Source organism: Dromaius novaehollandiae, chromosome 7 (assembly GCF_036370855.1).
Source record: "Dromaius novaehollandiae isolate bDroNov1 chromosome 7, bDroNov1.hap1, whole genome shotgun sequence".
NCBI lineage: Eukaryota > Metazoa > Chordata > Aves > Casuariiformes > Dromaiidae > Dromaius > Dromaius novaehollandiae.
The window spans coordinates 44,495,739-44,509,119 of NC_088104.1; the positions used below are offsets into that span (position 1 = coordinate 44,495,739).

The 13,381-nt window shown below is 39.4% G+C and overlaps 1 protein-coding gene and 1 long non-coding RNA gene across 6 annotated transcripts in view; one reads left to right on the plus strand and one right to left on the minus strand.

Moving 5' to 3' along the window:
- The window catches only part of PCNT (pericentrin), a 102,303-nt gene that overhangs the window by 9,385 nt on the left and 79,537 nt on the right, over nt 1-13,381 (minus strand). For all 5 annotated transcript variants that reach the window (XM_064515430.1, XM_026107407.2, XM_064515428.1 and 2 more), the window contains 9 exons: nt 12,139-12,336; nt 11,658-11,831; nt 10,787-10,982; nt 9,903-10,125; nt 8,988-9,138; nt 6,520-7,236; nt 5,568-5,848; nt 4,656-4,758; nt 1,139-1,303 (listed from right to left, as the gene is read on the minus strand). In XM_064515430.1, coding sequence (XP_064371500.1) covers nt 1,139-1,303; nt 4,656-4,758; nt 5,568-5,848; nt 6,520-7,236; nt 8,988-9,138; nt 9,903-10,125; nt 10,787-10,982; nt 11,658-11,831; nt 12,139-12,336 — 2,208 coding nt within the window. The remainder of the gene's footprint in view (nt 1-1,138; nt 1,304-4,655; nt 4,759-5,567; nt 5,849-6,519; nt 7,237-8,987; nt 9,139-9,902; nt 10,126-10,786; nt 10,983-11,657; nt 11,832-12,138; nt 12,337-13,381) is intronic.
- LOC135328926 (uncharacterized) lies at nt 159-12,104 on the plus strand. Its single transcript, XR_010390075.1, has 3 exons — nt 159-294; nt 8,376-8,539; nt 10,729-12,104. It is a non-coding gene; the product is annotated as an uncharacterized LOC135328926 (long non-coding RNA).

Genomic DNA, 13,381 nt, shown 5'->3' on the forward strand with positions numbered 1-13,381 from the left:
ATTATCAAGTATGGAAACATCCTACACTAGTCTTTAAAATGAACAAGGATTTTTATTACTGACTCTGTGACTTGGCCAGCTTTGGTAACCAGTAAGAGTATTAAACTCCGGCAATTTGGAAGCCATATATAAAAGCTTGCATATGTCTATGAAGTCTTGGCTAGGCTAAAATATCTTGGTGTGGTTACAGGTCAGTGTGCAAAGAACCAGCCACAAACAAGCCATCTTCACCTGGAGCTTCCATACTGCTGACAAAAGGGCAGCTGGTACAACCCTCCGTACTCAGGGTTACAGGTAAATTAAAATGCCTTTAATTTCCTGAAAGTTTCCAAGCAAAATTCTCATACCTGAAACTCTGACGTGGTTTTACTCTTTAAGAAAAAAACAGAACTTGTATCAATTAAATATTAACCAGAAGGCATGTTGGGATGAGCACTCATCTGACTTGATTATAATCAGATTTGCCATAGGAATAAAAAAAGTTTATGAAAAATATATAAGTATGCATTTTTGATAATTTCACACACAGACAAGAAATAGGCATCTTTCTCAGTATTAACTGTAGAAAGATTCCAAGGAGTTAAGGTGATTTTTGGTATGAGTTTCTGTCTAATACCAAGAAAGTTATAAAGGAACTTCTCTGACAAGGGATAATTGGGGAAGAACATTCCTAATTTAATATGCAGTTCATAAAACTGTTCGTCTATAAAAATATTCATCTTCTTAAAAGGCAACGGAAAAGACGATGGCAATAAGGGAAAGTTAAATTCGATAATCTGACAGTTACTTCTGTCCCCAGAAATCTGAGCTGCAGACTTCCTGGCTGCTCTGCAGCAGCAAGTTTTATCATATTTATAACAAAGAGAATTTAATTGGAGCCTAAAATAGAATTACTAAATTACTTTAACTTACTCTACATGTGACATTAATCACTTAGGCAATACCCCCGAGTGATGCTACCAAAGACTGAATTCTCCAGAGGTTTTTATGATCTTGAGTTGGTAATAGTTCTCACACACATTTATTTTACAGCAAATCCGTACAACAGGCAAAGGTTTACATGATAGGCTAATGGCTGCGGTGCTGCCCCCTCACCAAGTTGCAGACTGCACGTTTGATGGCAGCACTATCATTTTACCTTTGGACTGGAAGTTTCTACTGCTGGTTTGTTTTCAATTTCAACAGTAGCTTTAGCCAGTTCAGATTCTGCCTGTCTCAAGGCATTCTGCAAAATGCTTTTTTCTCGCTGCCAAGCAGCTCTTTCCAGTTCTTGAACAGAGTCAGGGTCATCTGGCGCTCTGATCTGAAAAGGAAACCCAAAGAAAGTGAGCCGTGATGGTTCTTGCACATTACTTCCACAGCCAAACATCTCAAACTGAAGATTAATCTTATCTTACGGACAAACTAGAACATAAAAACAATTAGCCTGAAATCACCAGTGCCATCCAGGTGTTAAATGGTAGGACAGGAAAGCAAAGTAAGCAAGCAGTCCATGTTAAGAGGTATGTTAATCAAATTGTCCCTTCGCTATAGATCTGACAAATTAGCTTTACAGGGATCCTGTTCACTTTAATGACAAACAGCCCCCCAAACACTTGGAAACAGAAATGAACCATCTTACTTCCTTCCACAACCACAAGAAGAAAAAAACTGTAAAGAACGATGTCTGCATATAAACATGCATGTAAACAAACTCTGAAGCATCCACAGAAGTACATTTAAAAAAAAAACATTCGATTCTGAGACTGTTTAGTTTTGTAGTTAGTCATCTCTTGTAGGAATGAGACCCACAACTTCAGGTCCAGCTCCTGGGAGAGTTCTGCCTTTGTAACCCCCTTCATACTGATTATCAATTTAATGGTTAACAGTTACATGAGCGCATGATGCAGCAGATCACAACAGAAAGTAAAGCTATTTTCCAGGTGGTTAGTGTTTTATCACTTGAAATGAAGTCTATACATCAGTGGTGCGAGTACATACAGCCAACTCCAATCTCTCCTAGCAACTTATTCTAGTAAAACCTCCCTATATTTTTAGGGATTTGAACTTTTTCAGGATGAGAAAATTAATTTCTTATGAATAACTTAGTATACCAACATGAGCCACGTACATTGCTCTTCTATGAAGAGCACAACTTACCAAGTAAAAAACTTAAGTATAATAAATCACAGCCATCAGATAGATGCCTTTTATTGCCTGCAACATGTACAGCAGCAAAACAGCAAAGAAAAATGTTAACTCAGTTAACAATGAGTACGTTCCTATCTACTACCAAATCCTCTATACAGCTGATGCTGAAGCTTCTTAAATTAAAGAACTGCTGCTGTTAGTGCTAATTTCTGTTCTGCCACTGCTACGGCAGAATTTGCTAGTTCTCCAATCTCCTTCAACAACAGGTCTACCAGAGAAACTGAACCCCGCAATAATTTCTTTGTAAAAGATAAGGGGAAAAAATACAATGGAATTTCCAATGCTATCTGTAACTTGCCAGCGCATAACCACAGCCCTGATGTTTGAAAGTGCAAAGGAAGCTTCAAAGTCAGACAGCAAAGCAGGTCCTCCACTTTTCAGCATATTTTTCGCTAGATCGTGTTCTATAGTTATTATAATATACTGCAGTTATTGAAAATGAGTGAAAAAATTACTCCGAGAATCTAATATCACCTTCGGCATTGTTTCCAAGTTAGCTATTTGTTTCTTTCCAAGTTAAATTCTTACTCTGTACTCATTATGTAAATAAGAGTTGTTCTGTACAAACTCAGATTTTTATACTGAAATTACAGAAACTAAAGTACGCATTTCCCTACGTAGGGCTTTCACCGCCATGGTGGTTGCACCAAGTCACACACAGATGGAAGAGAACAGCATCCTGAGAATAAGGGCAGAGATAAGGACTTCAGACACAAAATACACTTTGGATAAGTGTCATTAAAAACCGTTCAGCCACAGGAAACAAAACCATCTGTATTAGATTTGAGGGGAGGGAAGTTGCTTTATATTGGCCTCCCCAGGAGGCATCCCAGTAAAAACTGCAGCTATGTCATGCCAGGAATTTTACAGACCTGGAGCTGTGAAAGCTCAATATGAAGGCAGTAACAGATACCTTGCAATATCTGATAAGGATTACACAACCCATCTACCTATTTGATTTCTGCTCCATCCATTATGATGAGATTACTCCACGCTCATTTTCCTATGGATTTTTCCATCAGTTTTCCTGTCTAACAGTCACCTACTTATTGCAAACCAAGAAGGTAATAGCAATGAAGTCCTTTGGTTTCCTGAGCATGTGCTTCAGTATCATTAGAGGAAGGAAAAATTTAGGCAGAAGCCTAAAACTCGAAGTGGATCTCGAGAGTATAAAAGCCTGGAAAGAGCAGAGACAAGAGGGATGTTTTTTGTGTCCACAGAAGAAAGGATATCAAGGCAGAGTTTTGGTCTCTAAGCTTAAAAAAAAAAAAAAAAGCTGTATGTCTTTAGATTGTTGTACTGAAAACTCTTTTTCTGGCTAAACTTAAACAAAATCTAAGTCAGAAAACTTGAGTCCAATTTAAAGGGAGCAATAAGGTTGTCTGCCCACAAGCTCTCTGAGCATTACGTCCACTGCAGAGGACTCAAAAGCCTCGTTAGAATAAGGCTTAACTGAAGTAACTTCATGAACACCTATTCGCGAGAGGCTACAACCCCTTCCTCCAAGCTGGAGGAGATCCCTTCAGCAATCACCTAACTGGTTGCACAGGTGACAGAAGGAAAAAAAATTACTGTATTTTGTAAGGAAGTAGGCAAAAGGAGAGTTTGCACCATGCCTAACCAGCTCTTTGTATATAAAACTTGTTTTACAGAGCACAGGAGAACAACTGAAATTCCAAAAACCTCTCCATGTATCGAATTCTCAGAAATCTTTCTCAAAGATGTGCTTTATGAAGACCTTGCACAAGTTTGTTATTGAGCAGGTGAAGGAGTAGAGGGAGGCTGAGTCTAACAGAACAAGCCCTAAATCCCAAAAGGCTAAGATAACTGCAATGCATTTTGAGGATTTCTTTCTTAAATACAAAGCTGTAAACTAAAATGTATGTGAGAGAAAAAGATACAAATGAGGAGAAGTTATCTGGTGAATAAAAAGGAATTTCAAAGGTAGGTTTTTAACGTATACTTTCCACCAGTAGACCTTAGTTCAGTCTTTGATAATCCCCAGACTGTATAAAAATTTCTGTAATACTGCTAATCTCCCCTCCTGAGATGACGAACCACAACTGTGCCTTTTGCAAGTTACTTGACAATCTGGTGAAAAACAAATGTCTCTGGATGCATACAGAGCAGGAAGCAACACATCCCAGGGTTTGAGATCTTTGTATCACATAGCTAGGGTTAAAAAAAACACCTTCATAAGCAGACTCTGCAGTATAACAAAAAGCAAGAGTCTGATACTAAAACAATGTTGATATAAAGATGATAAGAATACAGGATTTCCTGTCTTTTTTCCCATCCCCAAGCCAAGATAAAATTTTCTGTAAAGTGTTCCAAACCTCCCCCCCCCCCAAACAAACAAAAAACAAAACAAACACCTCAAATCCAAAACACATCACATATGTGCTGGAACCCAAAGGATACAGAACAACTAACTGATAATCAACAAATATATGCCATTTCCTTACCGGAGGTGCCGGAGGAGACAATAAATTTGATTTTAGTTCTTTTAATGTCTGCAGTAGAGAGGCTACAGCTTCATCATTTGATGCAGACCAATCGTTAACTGTTCTGTTAAACAGAAATAATTTTTCAGTATTAGGTTCATTTGTAGTAATCTCATATTATACTTAACATACGTTTGATTGCTTTCTCCTACTGGATGACCTTTCTACTTTCTGAGGCCGTCTTTATGTATACTATTTAGCACACAGCACTATGGATGCACACAGAAATCGGCAAGTTTTATTAATTTTGAGGAGCAGAATTTCTAAATAGTGCTGCATAAGGATTTAATCAGAAATTTGTGTTTTACACCAGTCTCAAATTCTTTCACAGTATTTCAGGCTGCAACAAACCATCAAAGTATTTTATTCTAGCAATAAAAGTTACTATTACCTAGCCGGTCATTCCTATCCCCTAGGCTGCCCCTGCCATGCTCAATGGAGGTTCCCATCCTGATCCTGTAGATGTGCTGATAACCTAGTTTTTGGCTGCTCTCTATTCAATTTGGTGCAATTACCAAACTTACATACAACTCCTTCACAGGGCTTTTTTCTGGTTGTTCTTTGTAAGCGGGACCACTTCACAGATCCAGTTGAAAAGCAGGCACATAAGCATTTCAATCAGTGTAACTAATGCACAACCCCAGTACCTTCTGACGAGAATGGCTAAAATGGCATGATAGTAAGCTTTTAAACGGAGACTGCTACCACTATGCGACTGTGATTTCAAACAAGGTAAATCTTGTTAGCAGCGGAGGAGATATACTACTGCTCATTCCCTTCAGTACAGGGCTCTCGGTCGTGACCCACCCAGGGTCAAAAGCAGGATAGAAACAGAACTACTATTTTATAAGCAGTGTTTCAATAACTACTCACTTATCTACAGTTTTACTTATGAACTCATTCAGATGGACAGCTACAAAAAGCAACTGCTGTCTTATCTTCTCTAGCTGTTGTTGCTGCTGTTGCAAGTGCAATTTTTCAGTTTCTTTTGTCATGGCCTGTTTGGCATTTTGATCTTTGTTTAAAGCGCACAAAACTTCTTGCTGAGAGTTCTGAGATGGAAGATTTCTTTCCCTTTCTTCTAATAATGCCAGTATTTCCTGCAGCTCCTTAATCCTGTGTTCATCCCTCTGGTGTTGCAGTTCCAATTTTTGCTGTTTGAACAAGAATAAGAAGTAGTGACTTGCAACTTATGTAAATAAATAAATAGGCAGGCTTCAAATAAAAGCATCATATCCAATGAATATACCCATCTCAGTACTCCTTAAACCCACAGACCACTTAATAGAGGAAGATTATAGAATTGCCTTCTAGTGCCTTCAGGAAGCCCTTTAATGATTCTGGATTAGGTATCTTCTCCATCCACTTCCAGACTTGGTGACTGACAAGTCTCCAGAGAGCCTGTAACCCCCCTCCTCCTCTAGCGAAAGTGAAGGAGCCGAGAAACAAAATGGGGGAAATTGGTACTCCCACAAACCAAAATTAGAAGCCTAGCTCAAAGTAAGCATAATGGTATGAAACCTCATTTGGTTCCATACTGTGTTTAAGCCGTATTCAACAGTGGGTCTTCTCCATCTGTTAACAACCAGCACTTCCTAGCATAGGCAAGGAAATAAGTCAGCATTTATCTACAACAAGCCCAGACACAAATGCCCTGAAAACAGCTGTGTATAGAGAAATTCAGGAAAACAGCTCATCTAATGCATTTTTCAGAACACTTTGTTGAAGGGAAGGAAATATTTCAATTTAAGAACACCATTCGCAGGGTTCATATTCAGTTTGTGGCTATTTCAATCTAAAGAGAGATTTGACTAAGCATTCTCACCAGTCTCTCCTGATCTCTCTGCCAGTCCTTCTGTTTCTCTACTTCCGTTTGTTGCTGCTGCCTTCGCTCTTTCTCTCGCTCCTCTTTCTTGTTTTTATCTTGTTCTTTCATTGTCCTGAAGAGCGACTGCAGTCGTTCCCAGTCAGCTTTCTGCTTTGCCTCTCTTTCCCTCTGTGCCTCCAAGGAACGGATTACCTCTTGCTTTTGACTCTGAAGAGACTCCAGCGTAGCTCGCAATTTGTTACTGATCTCCCTTTCCTTCTGTGTTTCTTCGCAACACATCTGCACCTCAGCCTCCAGCTGCCGCTTGGAACGAATGGCCTTCTGGTGTGTTTTCTCAATTACAGCAGCTAGCTCCATAGTTCGGGACCTCTCTTCCTCCAGCTGGGCCTGCAGCTCTCGAACGAAGGCTTGCTCTAACAGCGACTCCCTATGCTGACAAGCAGCGCCTTCTTTAGCTCTCATGCTCAACTGCTCCGTCAAAACGCGTTCGTGATTCAAGGAATTCAGGAGCTCCAGCGAACGGTTTTTCTCAGCATCCAAATTCCTCTGCAGCTCTGAGAGTTTGCTCTGTTCTCGGGACAACAAAGCTTCGCAGCGGGAGTGTTCAATCTGAAGCTCCTTGCGGAGGTTATCGTTTACCGTTTGCTCGTGCTCCAAGGATACGGACAGCTGACTGTTCTGTATGGACTGCGATTCCAAGGCAGCCTGTAGCTCCTGTTCAAAAGGGAGAAGCACATACCAATATTCTAGCACAGGGACTCATTTGCAGGGCAGGCAAGCATTCGACAATATTTCAACCTTCTGTTTTACCCGGGAAGCAACTCAGCAGTTAACAGCATAGTTAATGCATTGAAAAAGTTTAAATTAAATGGAAGATAAATGACCTTTGAAAATCCCTGCTAGACCAGACCAGTTTCTAATTACAAGTGTCAGAAGCGTGCTTGTTACCATCATGATAATAAGTAACAAACCAAAGAAAAGAAAAAAAACCTAAAATATCTTCCAGTACTTTTTTTTTTTTTTCCAAATGGTAAGTTCCTCATTGGGAAATCATTATTCTTTATATCACTCAATCACCTTAACAAGTGACATCTGAATCAGAAATAACCCATGCTGACTTAAAAAGAACGAGAAATCTCAGCAGTAAGAGTAAATGTAAAACCTCTGGGTTTTACAGCCATCTGTTTAAAGAACACAGCATAGACTGATAATAATAATCCATCCCTAGGTCCGTCACGCCAGCTAACACATTCTCCTCACCCTTTCTGCAGAAGAAGGCAAGTGAGTGAAGGGACAGACCCAGAGTGGCTGCAGAAAATCCAGAATTAGCACTGCTGCAGTCCTGGCGTGGGTTTCTGCACCCTCCCTCCGATCAGCACCAGCTTTCATCTGATCCTGCAGAAAGGCAGCTCAGACGACTAAGTGGCAGAAATCTGGCACACGTTGGCACCGTCGGCTCTCTGCAGTGCTGGTCCGAGGGAGGATTTGGGAACGCAGGACTGTGGCAGCGCTGACTGCGAATGGTTTAATCTGTTGCAGAACCGTATCTAGGGCAATGTAATTTCTCTTTGCCTTGGCTAAGATGGTCTCTGCCTTCTCTGCACGGGCAGTCTCTTTTTTATAAGATGGAAGATGTTAGCCCCATGTCTACCATCCAAGCAGGAGAAAAAAAAAAAGACCTATCAGAAAGATAATGTAAATAAGAGGGCAGGCCAAGAGAGAAATAGAGTCAAAACTGTGTTTCCCCATTGAGGACATGTAACAAGGATTGTTTTGAAGGTATCTGATATGCTTTGGCTTTGGTTTAAGTTTACCAAAGGTTTATGTTAGATCATCTTTTTTTTTTTTTACAGTCATTTACTGGTCTTCTACAAGAACTGAGTCATTACTATCACAATATCGGAGAAAACTGTTCATCTGCTTTCTGTTCAAACCAGAAGAAGGGGGACAGAAGGAAAAAAAAAGAAAAGAGTTTGGTTAACCTCCAAAAATACATGTTATATTGGAAAGGTTCCAGGTTTGTTCTGCCAAGTAAATGCATCATTGAGTGATTTTCTTTATAATCTCAGTTGATCATACACAGCACATCCTCATAGCACATTTGCTCTGGAATAAAGGGTGCAATTGCACAAACGTAAAGTCTGGCTCTCCCTACACAATAAGAGGCAGTACAAAACTTATCCTAAGAATGTGAAAATGTAAGGTTCTGAAACAGCAAGAAGATACCAAAAATATGTAAAACTTTTGCTAATTCCTATATGTTCAATTAAGGAGGGTAACTGAAAGCTTTAATCTATGAAAAAACACTATGCCAACAGGGTAAAAGTGATTTTTTAAAAAAAAAAAAAAGGGTGATTGAACAAAAAACATTGGATAGGGAAAAGACTGCCAAAACATTTTGTTAGTTCACCTCCCTCAGTTCGTGAAACGAACTGCATTGGAAGCATTACAATGTAGGGAATTACCTCCAAGGCCTTTGTCTTTTCATCTTCTGTTTTCTTATGCTGAAGCTGTCGTTCCTCAAACAAATGTCGTAGCTCTGCTTCCTTCAGCCGTTCACTCTGCAGGTCTTGAAGTGCAGCTGCCAAATCTTTTTCTTTATTTTCCAATTCAGAACTGCAAAATTCGAAATGACACTTCAAACCGCACTCAGACCAGATCGCCCTTCATTAGCAATGCAAGCAAGTCATGTTGGATTACTTTTTTTGAGTTGATCTATTGGCTCATTTCTCTAAGATGACCTCTGCTATTTGGAAAGAAGGTCAGTTTTCAAATTACAGCTATTTAGCATCTGACAACAATTTACCTCCCTGCAAGCAAAACTAGAAATATCCATTGAGTAACTGCTAAAGTATAGGGATAAACTATCTATCCTGGCAAAGCAAAGCTGGCATCCTGTAAGAGGAAAGAAAAACATTGGTGTGTACTAGGAATAAGAGGGAGAAAACGTGCACAAGATGACAGGGAAGGAGAAGTAGTTTAGAACTATGAGATGAGCAAAAGCCTAAGAGAAGAGCTGCAAGAGAATGGCGGAGTAAATCAAGGACGCAGGGCCAGAGTTAAGAGGCATTCTAGTCTGTTCGCTTTTACTGCACCCATACAACCTGCAGCCCTTTCCATAACCTTCTCTGTCAAGGCTATAAAAACAGTACCAATGCTAATTTGAATTGAAGATCAGATAAATTTAAATCATTAAGAAAAACAAATATATCCATGAAAAGCAACAGAGGTTCATTTTCCTCTTTGTGTCTCCAAGCTCCAAGCTATTTGCAGATCCAATAAGTATAAAGCTCTTTCAGATCTGTTAATACATTTTGAAACAAACAAAAACCCCCCAAACAAAAAACAACCCACACACCGCCAAAAAAGATACTTCTTACCAGAACTGGTTTATTTCCCTCTGAAGCTCTTCTAGTGAGTTTTGCAGCTTTTCTTTCTCTTGCTTACTTTCATAAAGCTCCAATTTCAGGGCTGATACTGCAGCTTGTTCTTGATTCAAGAGTTCACATGTTTCAGAAACTCTCTTCTGCTCCTCAGCCAGGGTGCTCTGCAAGCCGCTTACAATAGATTTTTCCTGCTGAAGCTTATATTCTAATAATTCAACTGAGATAAGAAAACGTTAACAGTCATTTGCATTACAGAGCATGTAACAATATGTTATCAGTTACGCCGCTTCAAACTGCAGATAAATTAGCTGTATTAAAGCATTCTTGTCTGGAGAATTAGTTTCTTTTCAAATATGATGTGAATAAGCAGAAAGATGCACATACACGCTACAGCTTTGCTGTTAGTGGGCCAGGCAAAATGAGAAGGGTATGAAAGCCAGATGAGACTAAGTGAGCAACTTTAATACACTGCAAACAACCCATTGCTAAGGGATTCAAAGCCTCATGAAGCAAAATCATCCATTTACTAGCCAACATATATACACAATATTCCCTGAAAACCATCAAAGGTTTCATCTTTCTTGGGTTTTCTACAGGTATACATTTATTGACAAAGAGTCACCCTTCAGCGATACTGCTTTCAGTTATTTTAAAGCTTTTATTCATCTTTCGCGTAGACTTTTCTTAACCACCAACACTAGAAAGAATAACAACATATGCTTCCTCCTTTGTTAAAATCTTAGGAAACCTGAGTGCATTAAAGTATTGTATAGCATTTGTTTCTTTGCAAAGCAATTTATTTTGCCTTTTATCTTTTTAGGCAAAAAAGAAAAGAACTAATATAGAAGCCCAGGTGACAGAAGCGTGGCAATTACTACCTTTCCTCCGAAGCTGGTGTTCCTGTTTGCTCCCATGATCTTCTGCATTAGTAAGAGTTTCCTGTAACTGTTGTAGCTTCTCCTGGTTCTGAAGATGTGTCATGCGTAGCTGAGCTCGAAGGTCCTGTATTTCATAAAGCAAGCTATTCCTGTCTGAGGAGAAAAGGTGCTCTACAACCATCTGCCGCTGTTCCTCCTGAAAATGAACCAAGTGTCAATAAATCTACAAAGCTATTCCCATTTTTTCCTACAAGGATAAACCCTAGAGAAACCTTTGCATTAGAAGTTTTATAGAAAGGCAACTTCAAATGACTAGGTTCATGCCCCATTTTAATTCAACGTTAACGTTAAGTAACACAAAAACACTTCGTTGGCTTCCAAATAGCCTGATAGTTATTAATAATAGTTTACACATAATAGTTGCTACAAACCATCTGGCCTGCAGCTAAAAGCTAAATATTGTCATGAAACAATCCCAAATATATTCAGGGTTAGCTCAAAATACACCCTTTGCAAGAGAGATCTGCGATGCTCCAGATGGAATTCTTCTTTCCCACCCTCCTTCATCAAATATTTCCTTTTCACTACCACAATCTCCTGATCACTACTTTTTCTGGCTGCCAAATATAATAATCAATAGATTTTCAACATGAAGTCTGAGAAAAAATGGTGCCAAAATAAAGATTATAAAAGCATACTGATAGGACACAATCTGGATTAATGCATAAGATGTAAGATTCAGGAACAGAGGCGATAAAACTGTAAAATAATTGCAGTATCCATGCATCACGCCCATATCCACTCTTAAATTAAAATATGGTGGAATAGAAGAAGCGATTTATAAGCATAATACTTTAAGAGGTTTTCTTACTTGTTGTTTCATAATATGCTCCAGTTTTTCCACTAATGAACCTTCATCACCAGACCCAGGATTGCAGAAGTGAGACTTCATATCAATCTGCAACACGTTTCTCTCCTTATCGAACACCCTCTGTACTGCTTGGAGAAGTTCTCCTCTCCAGTCAGTGGTAATATCCGAATGTTCCTGTAGAAAACAAGCATACTTACTGGCATCTGTAGCATCAACCTCTAACTTGCAAACCACATACAGCCTACCAACACCTTTCAGATGGCCTGCAACTGTAAAGTGTCTTTTGTATCATTGCTGCAGAAAACTACTTTGTAATTTAAGCAGACTAAAAGGTGTTAGAGAGGCCTGTTCAAACCTCAGAAAGGAAAGAATCCCCTGCTCCTCATACATACATTGTATATGTTTTTATGTATATATATATTTAAAAATAAAGAACTGGTAACCATGTTCTAAAGGGTACAGGTCATCTCTATCATGATACCTTGTCTCCTCTATCTGCTACCTTGCTAAGGTAATCTCTCAGTGACTGTATAGCATCCAGAAAGGCTATGCCTTCCTTCTGTTGTCCCTCTGTAGCTGCTCCAGTCTGATGAACGTTTTTCTGATCCCTAAGACTGAAGGGATGTTCTGATAAAGCCAATATTTTGCGGCTCTCCTCGTATACCATCTTCAGTACCGTCTAGGAAGGAAGAAAACAATGCACAATATTAGGAGACAAGCATCAACATCTTGACAGAGTACAAGTGGGATGGCGTAGCTAGACAATGGAAACAAGAAGGCTGTCCTAGGCTGTAATCTAGATAAAGGCATGCAGTTCTGCCCTGCTACTTGACACGCTTAATAAACGAAGTTACCAGAGAGTGTTACCTCCTAACAAATGAGCCCAATATTTAAGAATACAGCGATCACACACAATGTTAAAATACAAACAGCAGCCTACGCCAATGCATCTTACTGCTGTGCAAGTCAACATGCAGACGTGCCAAAGGACTGCACTTTAACTCTGTTGTTTCAGAACTGTTTAGTTAACTTTTCTGGCAATAAGCCAAATTCTATAAAGTCTGAAGTCATGTTACTAAACCCCAGTGATGCTAGACGATCCTCAGAGGCTAGAAAACTGAATTACATATTTACACAACCTTGGCTTATTGTAGCAGATTACCAAAAAATAATGGCTCCCAAAATAATCAGTCTTCATAATTTACATAGTGGAAACTGTTTCCTCTGACATTGTCAGGCCAAATGATCTCTTTTAAATAAATTCCCTGTTCACAAGCTATTACATCATGTGCAGATGTTTCCTGGTCTCATTCCAAGCAAGGTCATAGGAGATTAAAGGCCTTTTCTACGCACATCTCATCAAAAATATCCCAGCCTCGACGTGGAGCTCTTTCTCAATGCTACTCACTTTAACAACAACAATACCAAGTGATTTTGTTTAACTCTTGACACTCTTACTTCGCAGTTTATTGAATGACTTAATATACTTGAGTTACAGTTTCTGTAACCAGAGTCAAAATAGTGAGTACTTCGGGAGGCAATGCTAAAACATGCTACCCTTTGGTAAATATTAACAACAGAAGCAGTCTGAACACTTCAGTATGCTTCTGGCTAAATCTCCCTTTCACTCTCTGGAATTTCTGGCATGACTGAGAACTTGCTCGGCCGCAGCACCAAACCAAAGAGTCCCAGGGATATACTTTCTTGAGCATGCTTTACTGTCA